The 15,798-nt window shown below is 45.9% G+C and overlaps 1 protein-coding gene across 1 annotated transcript in view; it reads right to left on the reverse strand.

The window, feature by feature from the left end:
• Positions 1-9,546: 9,546 nt before the first annotated feature.
• Positions 9,547-15,798, reverse strand: part of EXTL1 (exostosin like glycosyltransferase 1) — a 63,207-nt gene continuing 56,955 nt past the window's right edge. The window contains exons 7-11 of the mRNA XM_082231586.1: positions 15,204-15,299; positions 14,672-14,758; positions 12,596-12,756; positions 11,855-12,026; positions 9,547-10,071 (exon numbers count right to left, since the gene is read on the reverse strand). Of these exons, the coding sequence (XP_082087712.1) occupies positions 9,883-10,071; positions 11,855-12,026; positions 12,596-12,756; positions 14,672-14,758; positions 15,204-15,299 (705 nt within the window). The 3' untranslated portion in view covers positions 9,547-9,882. The remainder of the gene's footprint in view (positions 10,072-11,854; positions 12,027-12,595; positions 12,757-14,671; positions 14,759-15,203; positions 15,300-15,798) is intronic.

Below are 15,798 nucleotides of genomic sequence, written 5' to 3' on the forward strand. Positions count from 1 at the left end.
TTGCCATACATCTGGGTTTTCCCAGGCATTTTGCCATTTTCCAGAAATCCCGCCTGGACTCTATTTACAACGACCAATTCTCAGATATGTTTGGGGAAACCTGGACGTATGGTAGCCGTAGCATATAACATCCAAAAATACATTATTTCGGGAGAAATTCCTTTGCAGAGATGTGTATGTTTGTCAAAACAGCATCCCAGAAGGTTGTTTTGGAGAGAGGCTCCCTAAAAGTGGTGATAAGTTTTCATGAGGAGCTTTTTCTTAAAAAGAAAGAATGCAAACTGATGAGGAGAGGTGAAGATAGGAAGAATGAGAAACCAAGAAGATGCTGACAGTTCCGTCCATCCCTTATCTAGAGTTCAGGGCCAACTCCAGGACTGAGGAGAGCCCTAGCCATAGAATTGCCTCACCATTTAAATTTCCCACAATGCCCTGAGATGTCCAATGTAGCATCACTCTGAGAATTTACAGAACTGGCTTCACTGCAAGCTTTTAATAACTGATTGAAGCCAAAGTTACGCACCTAACAGGACTTCACTGTCCTCCTCTATCCCTCTGGGAGAATATTTTGAGGGTTGCCACTGGGTGGCGGTGGAAGGTGCAGCCTGGCTGTGTAAGGCCACCGCTGTTGGGATACAAAGCAATGCTTGCACTGTTATGTACCGTTACGCTGCTCTGAGGTCATGGGAATAGGGCGAGGAAGCTTTTATAAATTGTATTAAGAGTGATCTGTTAAAATGGGCGGGCTCTGCTCTTATGCCTTTGACAGCAGTCCAATGCAGAACTTAAAGCAAGTCATGCTCTGAATGGCTTGGAGTTAAGGCCTCACCTGCTTAATTTCCAGTGTGGCGGGAAAAGCCTCACCTTAATTTCTGAGAATCCAGCTGCCATTAACATCACAGGAGCCCAGTCAGTGGTGGTGAGAAAGCTTGGCTGCACTGGGTGGGTTTTTTTTGGGGGGGGGGTTCTGGAACTGTAGTGCCCTGGCAGAACCTGCTGACACTGGCCACAGAAACCATTCTGAGGAACTGTGGGAAATTAAAATGGCCTTACAGTCAGCCACAGCCGATAGCAGCTCTAGTATTGCTTCGAGCACCAGGTAAGCCTGTGGGATGGGTGGCCATCAGAGAACACTCAGTCAGGGGCTCCCCACAAACGGCAGCCAGCTTGGGTTTAGGAAGTGAGCAGGCTGCAAGCATCACAGACCAGATGTGGCCTTGCAAACAAAACATAGTGGTACCTCGGGTTACAGATGCTTCAGGTTACAGACTCCGCTAACCCAGAAATAGTACCTCGGGTTAAGAACTTTGCTTCGGGATGAGAACAGAAAATGCGCGGTGGCAGCGGGAGACCCCATTAGCCAAAGTGGTGCTTCAGGTTAAGAATGGACCTCCAGAACAAATTAAGTTCTTAACCCGAGGTACCACTGTAAATGCCTAGTGCTCACTGAGCCTGACCTAAGTCACTGACCAACCATTAGAGGGCAGCAGAGGCATACCTTAAACTGTGGTGTTGCTCACAAATACTTTAAATATTTCCTCTAGGCCTTTTAAGTAACAGGTTTGGGCTTTCTGTTGGGCAAGGACCCGCTGAATTAAATTTCTATTAGCAGCCAGTTTCTTACCTGGTAAAACAAAAAAGCCACTGCAAGTAGCAAAGAGTAAACCTCTTAAGTCCTGGGTTCGATTTCTGACATCTCCAGGCAGGGTTAGGAGAGATCTCTGCCTGAAAGCTCTGGAGATCTGTTGCCATTCAGTGTAAACAATATTGAGCTAAACCGACTAATGCTCTGGCTTGGTATAGACAGCTCCCTAGAGAGCAGGGAAGTATATTACTTCCCTGACCTCAATACGTGGTAAGTTGGTCCTTGCTGGCCTTTTAAGAGCCTTCCTGCTTGTTTGGCTTAGGGGAGGGGGGGCTTGGACTTCTGCCCTCAAGTCCAGCCCCCGAGGGCATGAATGGATGAATCTGTGTCATAAGACTTGCACATTTTGCGCCGTGATCCCTCCAGCGTGGCCGCATGCCTGGTGTGCTTTGTGCAAAAGGTGGAGGAGTGCAGAGCCTTCCCCCGTGCTGCGATGACCCCAAAGAGGTCAGCAAGTCACAGCTGCTTAAGGCAGCATCACATGCCCTCAAAGCCCCCTATTAGAACAGCTCTTGCTGCCATGGGGCTTTGCAAGTGCCGACTGTGTTGCTGTTTTTGTGTTGGATGAGTTCCAGTTAGTAAGGCTTGAGGATGTGGATAAGGTGCTTGAGTTGATCTGAGTGACCACTTGCATTCTGGACCCTTGCCCCCTCTTGGCTGATAAAAACTGGCAGGGAGGGGGGCCGGTGGCTGGGCCAGGGAGGCGATCAATGCCTCCTTGCAAGAGGGGGTGGTCCCTAGGAGGAAACTGATGATAAATCCACTGATTTATGCCACTGCATTAAATTAATATATTTCTCCTGGAACTTCGTGGCTCAGATTGATTGATGGATGGATTGGTTACTATTTATAGCCCACCCACCTTATCATCGTGTGTCAGGGCTGATGACATATTAAATGAACTGCCTGACTCCCTGCTTTGTGCAAAACCCACCTTCCCCTTCTTATTTTACAAGATTACACTTGAAATTACAAAAAAAATCATACTGCACTATGCAGGTAACTACACATGCTTTTAGTCCTCATCTTAATAGTCTCACTATATATTACTGTGGGTTTCCACCAATGTTAGTCCTACTCAAGAGTAGTCCCATTGAGGTTATGGTTCATTACTTTCAGTTGGTCTACTCTTGAGTCGCACTTCGTTGGCAGCAGCACTTTGATTACAAAAACATTCTCTCCCAGCCACTCACCGTTTATAATTAATGTTTATGAAAGAATAAGCCTTATTATGATTTACAGTGCAACATTTTATTCTCTTTATTGCCAAAATCTAACAAGTGTCAAATACTTAATCACTAGATCCCAGCTCTTCAAAGTTTGTATTTTTGTGGGTTTCACAGAAGTGGTGCCAGTTTATCCGTTTCTCTTTGTTAGCATCATTTCCTCAACAGATGGGTCTGACTTGGAGAGCATATAAAACTGATACATGCTTATCTCTGGATACTGAACCTCTTCTCCCATCCATCTGTCCGTCTTTGAGAGTATTCATTAACCAGCTTTCTATTTTGAAAAGGCCTGAAGGTAGGGAACAGGTTTAATCATCAACAGCACCGGTCCCAGCATTAGGCAAAATGAGCCAGCTGCCTCAGGGGGCGGATGCTGTGGTTGGCAGGCAGCGGAGGAGAGGCTATGGAGAATGCAACTGTTTGTGCCCCCCAGCCTGCCCTGCCCTCCTGAGCCTGGCCTATTTTCCTAAACCAGGGAACCTTTGTTGTTGTTGTTTAGTCGTGTCTGACTCTTCATGACCCCATGGAGCAGAGCACGCCAAGCCCTCCTGTCTTCCACTGCCTCCCGCAGTTTGGTCAAACTCATGCTGGTAGCTTCAAGAACACTGTCCAACCATCTCGTCCTCTGTCGTCCCCTTCTTGTGCCTTCCATCTTTACCAACATCAGGGTCTTTTCCAGGGAGTCTTCTCTTCTCATGAGGTGGCCAAAGTATTGGAGCCTCAGCTTCACGATCTGTCCTTCCAGTGAGCACTCAGGGCTGATTTCCTTCAGAATGGATAGGTTTGATCTTCTTGCAGTCTATGGGACTCTCAAGAGTCTCCTCCAGCACCATAATTCAAAAGCATCAATTCTTCGGCGATCAGCCTTCTTGATGGTCCAGCTCTCACTTCCATACATCACTACTGGGAAAACCATAGCTTTAACTATACGGGCCTTTGTTGGCAAGGTGATGTCTCTGCTTTCTAAGATGCTAGGGAACCTTTGCCCATGTTTAAATAAGATTCAGCTGCCAATCTGGTCAGCTTTTGCACATAGAAGGATGTGTGGGTATGCCTCCTTGTCCTTCGCCTCATGCAGCAAAATGGCTTACCTCATTTTTTTAGATAGTGCCTCAACCATACCACTTCTTAAGAAGAGTGCATGTTCAGGATCCCTTACCTGTGAACATGGGATGGGGAACTTGCATTCTTCCAACTATCCTCGGGCTCCCAACTCTCACCAGCCCAAGCCAGCATGGCTCACGGTTGGGGCTGATGAGAGCTACAGTCAAGCAACATCTGGAGGGCCACGAATTTTCCATCCCAGCATCAAAGCATAGCACTCTTGCTTAAGAACATGCCGTAGCTTTGCATGCAAAAAAAGGCCCCAGTTAAATTCCCTGTTATGTAACTGTGAGTTCATTCACAGTGACATAAATATTCCTATCAGCATTAGGTGATAGATTTTAGAAGATTCTGCATGTAGCACCGTAGAAGATTCTTTGCACAGAGCTCGGCCTGGGCTGGCTGGGCAGTCCAAGCCATTTTTCTGCTTATGGCCTGAGGAACCTGGGTTCGAACCCCACCCCCCAGCCATGAAGCTCACTGGATGTGACCTTGGGCCAGCCTTTCCTACTTCACAGGGTTGTTGTGGGGATTAAATGAGGAGCAGGGGAGAACCATGTACGCCATCTTGAGCTCCTTGAGGGTGGATGGATAGATAGATAGATGGTGTCCCTTCCACATACAGAAGCTGACTGGACTTCTGAGCAGTTAAATATCTTACTTCAACATGGATAACAGGTCAGCACCCTCCACTGCATTCTGTAAAGCAGGCATATCCAGTCTGTCCTGGGGGAACAATCCAGCCTGCTGGTCGGTTTAATCCAGCCCCTGGGGCAGTTTCCTGGAATATAATCCTAAAAAAAAAAACAACACCTTAACAACTTCAATCCTAAAAAAAGGTTAGCCCTTTGGTCGCCCCCATGGCCCTTCACTTTATCAAATCTCTTTGAAAAAAGTTTGGACACCACTGCTATAAAGTAACAGTGCTATCAAGTCCTGTCTTTGAAGGGCTGTCCATTCATGTCCAGTTTAAAGACAAAGAACCAGAAAAGGGAAAACTCTGAGCCCCTGGGTAAGCAGACTTCAGTGGCACACAGGTCACATGGCCATAGTCTTCTCCACTATGAGGAGATATATTGCATTTCTTGTTTAAATCGTTTTTGGTGTGTGTGTTTTTCTAAATCTGCACACATAGTCACATAAATTGGCATATTGAAATGTGTGTCCTCTTTTTTCCATGATGCCTAACTGGCCCTACCTTCCTTCTTAGGTGCCATCAGAGAGCTTCATCGGAATGATTAAGAGAGAGTGCTGATTTTAGCTTTTCTTGATGCAGAATTTGGGCTCACGTGGTACATAAATTTGTAGCGTTTGGGCTAAGCTAATGGAGCATTGAGGGACATGAGTGGTGCTGTGGTCTAAACCACTGAGCCTAGGGCTTGCCGATTGGAAGGTTGGCGGTTTGAATCACCGCGATGGGGTGAGCTCCCATTGTTCAGTCCCTGCTCCTGCCAACCTAGCAGTTCGAAAGCATGAAGTGCAAGTAGATAAATAGGTACCGCTCTGGCAGGAAGGTAAACGGCATTTCTGTGCGCTGCTCTGGTTTCAGTGTCCCATTGTGCCAGAAGCAGCTTAGTCATGCTGGCCACGTGACCCAGAAAAACTCTGTGGACAAACGTCGGCTCCCTCAGCCAGTAAGGCAAGTTGAATGCTGCAACCCCCGAGTCATTCACGACTGGACTTAACTGCCAGGGGTCCTTTACCTTTTTAAAGGAGCATTTGGTATTCAAACCAACTGTCCTTTTTGTGTTGTGAACTGCAATGTGATCTTCAGATGAAGGGCAGTATACAGATTAAATAAATAAGTAAATCCTACAGCAACAGGTGTGCTCTACCTCCATATTGTTCGGCCTTAATGAAGTTCCCATCCTCATTCTCAAAGCAATGAAAAAAAGAGGAAGGATGACTGCTAAAAGTAATTATGCAGACTGTCCTTATTATCTTTTGCATTGTTTAATGCCCTGGAAACCCTTATTCGTTAAAAACCTGTGTTTCTTCTTTTACTCTCCTAGAAAAAAAAGGTGGTTTTAATTCTAAATCTGCAACCTATTAGCATGCACATTTGTGCAAATACCAGCTACAAATCCCTATAACCAAGTGGCAGTCTCAATTTCTTTAAAAAAGCATACATGGCCCTAGGTCTAATCTTCCCCACTGTAATACCTAATCATGAAAGAGTGGATTCTGCCAGTTAAAAATTCTAAAAAGGAATGAAACACACGGATGTGGGAAACGCTTTGCAGCAGCGTCCAAAACCCCCACCAGGAAACACTCATGCCAAGGAATTATTTATGGCTCCTTTCTCCTCCCTAGCCTCCATCCCCATCTTTCTAAGCGTCTCATTTTTCACAGCCTTTTGCCAGGAGAATATTAACCACAAATCCCACCCTCCAAAAAAAAACCCAGTAGTCTTTTGGCAGACAAAACAGCAACTTCTTACCTCTGCCCCTCCTTCCCCAAGTCTCATTTTATCTCTTTTGCAACAGGGACCTGGACCAAATCAATTGCTTGTAAATTATGCAAGTGAGTAGATTCTCTTTAGCCAATTGCTGCCTCCCAGCTTGAAAATTTCACTGCCATACAAATCAGATTTAGGTGGAATAGGGAGGGCTGGGCTGGCATGAGACATGTTAATGCCTCAGGTAGAGCATCCAAATAGTGGACACGAACATAGGAAGCTGTCTTTCACAGAGTCAAATCATTAGTCCACCTAGCTCATTACTGTCTGCACTGACTGGCAGCAGCTTTCTGGAGTTTGATGCAGGAGTCTCTCTCCCAGCCCAACCTGGAGATGCCGGGCATTGAACCTGGGACCTTCTCCATGCAAGGAAATGCTCTACTGCTGAGCTAAGACCTTTCCCCACTAGCTAGCATGGAAGTTCTGTGCAAGCCTCATCTAAAGCAGCAGTTCAATGGGGACTGAGCAGGAGAACTGCCTCATGGATTGCCACCCCTAGTGGGTCACTGGGGCTGTCAACTGGCTGGGGGGGGGGAGCCAGCCTTCCCTGTTCCTAGTTACAGGTAGGTAGCCGTGTTGGTCTGTAGTAGTCAAAACAAAAATTAAAAATTCCTTCCAGTATCACCTAAGAGACCAACTAAGTTTGTTATTGGTATTTTTTTTTAATTAAAGATTTTCTTGTTTGTGTAATGTGTAATGTCTCTTGTATTTTTTCCGTGTAACATTTTTACAAATCAGTTTCATTTGTTGAGACATTGGGGGGGTGGAGGGGGAGAGGGGGGGAGATGGGGGAGTGGCATCGGGTGGCGATGTTTCTATTTTGCTTAATGTATGTAGGGTTTGGTGTCAGCGTTGCTCGTGCAGGTTCTCTGCTGTTCATTTGTGTTTCTTTGGTGGTGAGAGAGGTTGGGGTTGGCCTAGGGTGTGGTTGTTTGTAGTTTGTTATTGGTATGAGCAAGAAGCGTGCATGCACACAAAAACTCATACCAATAACAAACTTAGCTGGTCTCTAAGGTGCTACTGGAAGGAATTTTTTTATTTAGTTTCCCATATTCCTGTTTGAGCTCCAGAAACTGAGTCAAAGCTTTTTAATTGCACCTGGTACCTGCTTAAGCTGTGAGGAGGATTTGCCCCTCCAAGGATGTTGATGAACTACAATTCCCATCATCCCTGGCAACTGGCCATGTTTGCTGGTGCTGATGGGAACTGAAGTTCAGCACCAACTGGGGAGCTAAAGGTTCCTCACAACTGGCCTGCTCGTTCCTGCAGATCAGCTTTACCCAACCCTAGTGCCCACCAGATGTTGGACTACAACTCCCATCATCCCTGGCCATTAGCCATGATGGCTTGGGCTGATGGGAGCTGGATTCCAAAGCACCTGGAAGGCACTGGGATGGGGAAAATTGCTGCTAAAATGGACAACTACAAGAGCTGGTTGGAAAGTTGGCAACCACACTTTGCAGGCCTGTCTGCCTCCTCCTCTGCTGCCTCTCGTGCAAGTCTCTTCACTTCCTCTTGCTGCCTCTGACAACAGGAACTCAAAGGAGGAACCAGATTACATAACCCCCAGATATTGATGTTTGCAAAGGTTTCCTCTTTCTCTCCACCTGCTTGCTTGTTATTGTTAAAGCAGCAGCAGCAACAACAACAACAACAAAGGTCTGCTGCAAACAGTGAGGACAAAATGAGAAATCTCTCCTGCTAAAAATCTCTACTACCTGCCCTGCATCCAATTTCTTGTCTTTGATAATAAGCAGAAATTTAGCAGGTGGAATATCTTCTCACTCCAACTGCATGCTGGGAAATGCTTCAACTATTGAATTTCCACCTGCTTCTTTTCAAAGGCAAAAAAAGAGAGGCCTGGTTATGCATTGCCATCAGTTCATTTCCAAAAACTAGCACCTCACTGTTGTCTCTGAACATATGCAAAGTACATTTTACCTGCTCAGGAGAGAAAGAGTGAGTGTGTGTGGTTTTAAGGACAAATAAGTGCTTTTCCTTTTGTAGGGTTGCCATATTTCAAAAAGTGAAAATCTGGACAAAAGGTTGCTGAGCTTTTTATTGTGTGCAAAATCTGAGCTATTTTAAAGAAAATTCGCCAAAATCTAGACTTCCAACATCGATTGCCATATGTTCGTATTTTCCCGGACATTTCAGCGATTTCCGCCAGGACACTGCTTCTAACTTCAGTGTCTGGGAAATTCCGGACATATGGCAACCCTACCTTTCCAATAGTAAGTGGTTTAAAACAAATAAACATTCTACTTATCAAATCACAGAGGAACAAAGGCTCCTCCCAATCCCCTTACCTTTTCTGAGGGTCCCTTAATCCCTGTTTTTAGACAGCTACCACAGATGAAAAAGATTTGGCTAAAACCAGTGGTGGCTGGTTCCCATTGGGACCAGCAAGGCTGAATGCAGGGAGCCAAACAGTAGGTGGCGCCAGAGCCCACTAATTGTACTTTTGTCCACATCCTGCTTCCTTCTGAGAAGTGAAAGGTCAAGACTGAAACTAAGGAGGAGGAAGGTGACATGCAGTTTCACACCCTGGACTGGATATAAGTAGAAAGGCAGGCAGGTGCTGAGGGCAGACTAAGGCTGGACTAAGACACTGCCTCATTTGCCCTGATGCACCAGCCTCCACTGGCTAAAAATGCATGAATCAAAGGATGGAGATAGCATATTTCATGATAGGACCCCCAACCTTTCCCTCCAATTCAAAAACCAGGAGAAAGAAGCAAAAAACAATGCAAGGACACATTGTTTTGAGCATGTGCAGAGTTCTTCCACCCCACCCTCCCAATACGTATCTATCTATCTACCTACCTACCTACCTACCTACCTATTTATTTTAAAACTGCATCTGCTGGAAAGCAAGGAATAGCAAAGAAATCACACACACACACACACACACACACACACACACACACACACATATATATATGGCGTATCCTCTAGTTCCAGCATATGAGCAGCAGGGTGACATAGTAGATCAGGCCAATAAATTCCGAGCGACTGAGGTTACGTCAGAAAAAATGCTGAGAATTCTATCTGAAGTGAAGACAATGAAAAAAACAGCCCTGTTAAAAGCAACCAGGGAGAGACAGAGCCAATTCCTGCAAACCTTTATTTGTACTGGTAAAACCCAATAAAGACTGAAAATTCATCTGGCATCTCCACAGCTACCAGCAAGACGAGAGTATTCCTCCTTTCAGTATCGAAAGTTAGAAGGCTCTGGGTGCAGTGCCCCATGGGGGGGGGGGGTCTGAAGTCTCCTTCCTTGCAATGCTACTGATGGAATGGGTCCCAGCTCAGCAACCCATCTGCGTGCCACGGCATTGCAGGTATTCCCAGTGTCCAATATGGGGAGGGCCGAGTCTGCCAGTGCTCCTTCTGCATGATTTCTTCTCCCAGAGGGAAGAGGTCTCCTCCTGCTCTCTCTGGATCTAGGCTCTCTCTAGATGCCGGTACTTTTTCCGCAGCACGGACACCTGGTCCTTGAAGAGCACAGGGTCCAGGCGGAACTGGGAATGCACCAGAGGCATGTACCCAAACCAGGCTGCAAACTGATTGACGCACTCCTGGCGCTGAGAGAAATGAAGGTTCCCATTGGATGGGGGAGCGCTCTTCAACAGCTGCAGGGGAAACAAAGGCAGGCAATGGGAGGGAGAGTTCAGACACATTGCTGTGAATTAACCCCCCACCCCTGCAAATAAAAGGATGTTGCAAAAGTGCTATTCGGAAGCCATGCAAGGGTTCGTGGCTTCTCCTTTCTGCAGTTCACATAGAGATTTCACATAAGGGCTGTTCACATTATACTGAACGCAGGTATAAGCTGACTCTAAATCCATGTGAAAGTTTGTGTGAAAGAGTGAGCACTTGTTGATATGTACAGCTCAGCCATTGTGTACACAGGTTGTGTACTCATGGAGCCCTGCAAGTGAGCATGTGTACAAGTGTACAGCTTAACTATGTCTGTGCATGGGTACACAGCTGGTACACGTATTGAATGTTATGTGTGAACACCCCATGCGGAGGGTGGGGTCTAGCCTATGGAATGAGGGAGACATGTGACTTTGTTTGCATTTTAATGAGGAAACACCTAATTCTTTCCAACACAATGCACAAACAACAGCTATTGTTCAAAATTTGCACTTCTCTGGCTGGGACTGATGGGAGTCATAGTTTGGAACATCTAGAGGGCACCAGCTTGGGGAAGGCAGATCTGGAGTGACATTTCAGGGGTCCAAATGACTATTGGAGGGAAAATGATGTGGAAACAACTCCTTGTCAAGAATGTATAATTTGCTGTTGAAATGGTATACTCAGGATGAAACGGTAAAATCTGTTATGATTAAATGGGCACAAGATGTCGGACATAACATTATGATGGCTGACTGGGAACAGTTATGGACCACAGGTATGAAGTTCACGGCATGCAATGCCTTAAGAGAGAATATAATGAAAATGATATACAGGTGGTACATGACACCAGTCAAGCTTGCAAAAATTTATCACTTGCCCGATAATAAATGCTGGAAATGTAAAGAGATGGAAGGTACATTCTTTCACCTTTGGTGGACATGCCCAAGGATTAAGGCTTTCTGGGAGATGATCTATAACGAAATGAAAAAGGTATTTAAATATACCTTTCTGAAGAAACCAGAGGCCTTTCTCCTGGGCATGGTTGGCCAATTGGTGCCAAAGAAGGACAGAACTTTCTTTATGTACGCCACAACAGCAGCAAGAATACTTATTGCAAAGTACTGGAAGACACAAGATCTACCCACTCTCGAAGAATGGCAGATGAAGGTGATAGACTATATGGAACTGGCGGAAATGACTGGCAGAATCCGAGACCAGGGAGAAGAGTCGGTGGAGGAAGATTGGAAGAAATTTAAAGACTATTTACAGAAACATTGTAAAATTAATGAATGTTAGAATGATGTTGGAATGAATCTAGATGATTTTAGCAAAAATGTATCAAAGATTTAGGAAAAATAGACTGTTAATTGGTGAAAAGAGGGAAAGTAAATTTATATCAAGATCAAGATAAATTTTCAGGATAAAAATTTTGAAGAGAGGGAAAGGATTTGCTGAAATGGATAATTGACTTAGAATACAAAAAAGGGAGGTGTGAGGAGGTCAGGGAAACAAGCAAATGAAAGATAAGCTATGGGAAGGTTCGATTTGTTTTTTTCTCTTTTTTCTTTTTTCTTTTGTTTTTAATTGTCTCTATTTTTTATTTTTATTGTGATGTGTTGGTTTTGTTATTGTTTAATTTGGTGTTTTTTCTTTTGTCTTTTTGTAAACTTAAAACTTTAATAAATACTATTTAATAAAAAAAAGATGTGGAAACAACTCTTGTTCAGCTCTTTTCCCCTCTACTCCCCATGTTGGCCAGTAAACACCTTGTACCTGCTGCGGGGGACTCTCTCTGTGCTGCTTCTTCTGGGTCACTTTGATGGGAGGTAGCTTGGTGACAGCAGAAACCAGGAAGTTCATCAGTATGTCTTCACAGTTGGCAATCTGATCAACAAGGCTCCTTAGTCTAGCAGGCAAATAATTGGTGAAGAGGCTGTGATAATACCTGTCGAGGGGCAGAAACGGAGACATCATAAAGTGGCAGGAAAGGAGAAATAGGTGCATTACTGACTTATCTCCGGACGGTTCAGGGAATCAGTGGTCTAGTAGGGGCAGATGGGGCTGGTGCTCATTGGAACTGGTTGGGCAGAAGGCAAGGAGGCCAACAGTAGGGGGAACCAAAGCCCAACAGCAGCCAGAACCAATGACAGATGGAGTCAACTAATTCTATTTCTCTCCTCCTCTTCTTCTTCAAAGTCAGCAGTGGGACTAAGGAGGAGGAAGTTGACAAGCAGGGCCACCCTCTGGACTGGATGTAAGAAATAAGGCAGGCAAGGGGGGGGGCTGAGGGTGGGCTGAGGGTGGTGGGGCAGCGCTCAGTGGCAATAGACAGTCGAAGCGAGGGAGTGGGGGAGGAAGGAAAAAACAGAAAACCAGGAGGGGAGGAGAATGGAATGGAGCACCCTAGATGAGAGCACAGCTGGCTGGTTGGAAGGCTGAGCAGGAGAACACTGCAACATTTTGTTGCAGGCTCCACTTGTAATTATCAGTAGCTGAGGAAGGGAGGGGAGGTACCTGTGGTAGAATGCAGCTGCGGTGAGAACCATAGAGAACTCATTGGTCCATTTTGAAGTGTAGCTCCACTGGCTCTTGCTGGCATCCCAGAAGTGGCTGCGCATAGGGAAGCCCACAATCCGGTCGGGGAAACTTCTCCACACCACAAAGGCAAAGTCAACCTGGAGAGTCAGGAAGAGAGAGAAGGAAGAGGATAAGTGCACCATTCTTCCAAGAAAGGATACTGTTTCCCAGCCACCATCCCTTCTCCAGCATTTTTTAGTAGATTGTGGAACAAGAACAGCCAATCCAACCATGCAAAGAAGAGCAGGTGCTATCTACTTCCTAGGACTGTGCCACTTCAGAATGCGGTGGGGGGGGGGCAATCTCATGTGTGAATGCTTCCCTTTTGCTAAGAACTCCCTGCACACAGAAAGGCAAGAGGAAAGGATTTGAGCCTATCTTCCTCCTTGAAATGCTACTCTTCCATGTGCAGGGGATTTCTTAAGTGTGTGATTCCCAGCAGGTACTCAGCGGCACACTGCCTCCGACAGTGTGGGAGTAGAACACACCAACTGAAGCTAGTAGCCACTGATAACTTTATCCTCCAGGAATTTGTCTAATCCTCTTTTAAAAACACCCAGGTTGGTGGCCATTCAGGTGATTGCCTGTTTGAGAAGTGACTTACTAAGCATTTTGCTGCATTTGCTCTGGGAAAAGTCAACACGCCTGTATGTTTTTAAATAAAAGAATGACATCTTCCCCACCCAAGCTGTCTACTCCTCCAAGCCCTATTTGAAAGAACAGCACTTCTCCCTTGATCACCACTCCCTAAAGCAATTGAATGCATGATCCTCAAAAGGCCAGGGCTTCAGCTGGGAGAGCATCTGCTTTCCAAGCACAACATCCTAGGTAGCAGGTAGGGCCAGGAAAATGACTCCTTCCTGAAACCCTGGAGGGCTGCTACCAGTCTGTGTAGATAATACTGAGCTAGATGGACCGGTGATCTGACTCTGTGTAAGGTACCTTCCTATGTCCCTATCACCAGCTCAACTCCCTCAACCGTTCCTCATAAGGCTTGGCTTCCAGAGTCATTCCTGTGAACCACCTGAATGAAGTACAGGGGCTACTGGTGGTCTGCAGACCAAACTTTGGGAACCCCTGATTCAGAATACTTAGTTCCTGCTTTACAGTCCCTTCCCCCGCCGCCCAAGGCTCTCATGGTGGCATACAAACAATATGCAGAATGCAATCATATTCAAGTGTAGTATCATGAATCACAGCCAGCTCTGCCATTAGGCAGAGTGAGGCAGCTGCCTCATCTAGCAGGTACTGGATGTTACGGGAGTGCTGGAAATTGTTGGTTATTTAATTTTTATTGTGTTTTTTTTACTACTGCTGGGGGACGTGGAAGGTGTCTTGGGGATTTTCTGCCCGAAATGCCAAATATTTATACTGCCTTGTGCCTTGTTATTCATCTCGATCTGGGAATGAGGGTGATATCTGCTGCTCCACCTCAGACAGCAAAATGTCTTGGACCAGCCCTATCGGAAGCAGAAATAGCACAGTGCCCAAATGATGCCAGGCTGATGCAGGCGGCATTTCCTGCTCTCATCCTTGGCCCTCCCTGGTGTTGCCAGGCAGCAGCTCCCCGCTGAGGACCTTTGCGGCAAGGGAGCGGGGCTGAGCAGCTGGAACTCACTCAGCTCACGATGGTGAAGGCAAAGGTCTTCCCTTGCTGGCAGTTCACCAGCTGAAAAGGAGAAATTCTACCAAGTTGCGGGAGAAGGAGAGAGATGCGAGTGCAAGGCCTCACCAAGCAGCTCAGCTAAAAGACCAGCAGCTTTTGACTCACCTCTCAACAAAATTCCATTCCTGTTGCTCACTACAATAACTTTATTATCTAAGAATTAGTGCCTAAGCTTGCTTTTTTCCTCCTCCCTCCCAGCCTCTGTTCCTTTTGTGCTGTGTCTCTTCAATTGTGAGTGTGAGTGTAGGGCACTGCCCATCAAATATTATGCCCTTTGGCATGCCCATATATTATGGGTGCCCATGTCTGCGAGCAAACCATTAAAAGGCTCAGGAGAGCTGCCTCACCTCACCGGTTGAGAGGCTGGTGTGTTCATCCAGACTCAGCACCGCATCTGTCCCAATGGCGGAGTAAGGCAAAAACCGGTCACTAACCTTCAGAAGAGAAGGAGACACAAGAGGGACATGGATCAAAATGACCCCATAGTATTATTTAGGCATATCAAGAAAACAGTATTGAAGGAAGATCAAGAAATGACCGTTCATTTACTTCATGCAGCACGAATGACCGTAGATCAGGCATGAAAAAAGGAAGGAATACCAAAAGGAGAAGAATGATTAAGTAAAATCTGGCATATCGCACCAATGATTAAATTCACAAATAATGGTTATGGTTAGGCAGGGAAGACATGATAACACCTTTACTGAAAAATCAGAGTTTGTTTATTTCCTATTGGAATGAGAGAACTCGGGGCAAAATAAACCCTGATATGTTACTGTGAAGAATTGTAAGAAGAATTTCATTTGCATTTATCCGGGGTACGTTAATGCCAATGTTTTAACTTCTATATCTCCTTCACGGCAGTCAAAGGCAGCTTACCTTGCTGCTGCCTTGGATGATGGTCAAAGGTACCGTTGTCTGCGGCCATTTACTGCTCTGTGGGGGTGGCTTCTCACAGCTCCATAAAACTAAAATCTGTATTTAAAGAAAGAAGAAGAGGAGGCATATCACTCACAGAATCATGAGTCAACTGTCACAGACAAATGTGCGCGCACACACATTTCCAGAACCCCCTCTATCACACTCCGTGGGGGGGGTTGCCTTTTACTTTCTACAGACCATTCTAAGGCTAACCCCACCCCAGATCAGGAGTGAGGGGGAATGTTGCCTTTTCATCTTAAGAGATAACGCCTCTTCCTGCTTTTATCTCAACACTAGGATCAGAGATAAAAGATCCCTCTGCCTGTTCTTTAGAGAGGATCTCTGAAGAGCAGTCAGGGGGATTTTATATCATGAGATAAAGTGCTCTCGCTGCCCTCCAGAAGTGGCTCTCTAAAGATCAGGCAGAGTGTTTTATCTCCCAATCTGATTGGCTGCAAGGGCTGGCAGGCCACTTCCTGTGGCTTGGTGGGCTGGATATGGCCCCATAGGCTGCAGGTGAAGCATTCTTGGAGTAGAGCAGTGTTTCCCAACC

Source organism: Podarcis vaucheri (genome assembly GCF_965113315.1).
Source record: "Podarcis vaucheri genome assembly, chromosome: 7".
NCBI lineage: Eukaryota > Metazoa > Chordata > Lepidosauria > Squamata > Lacertidae > Podarcis > Podarcis vaucheri.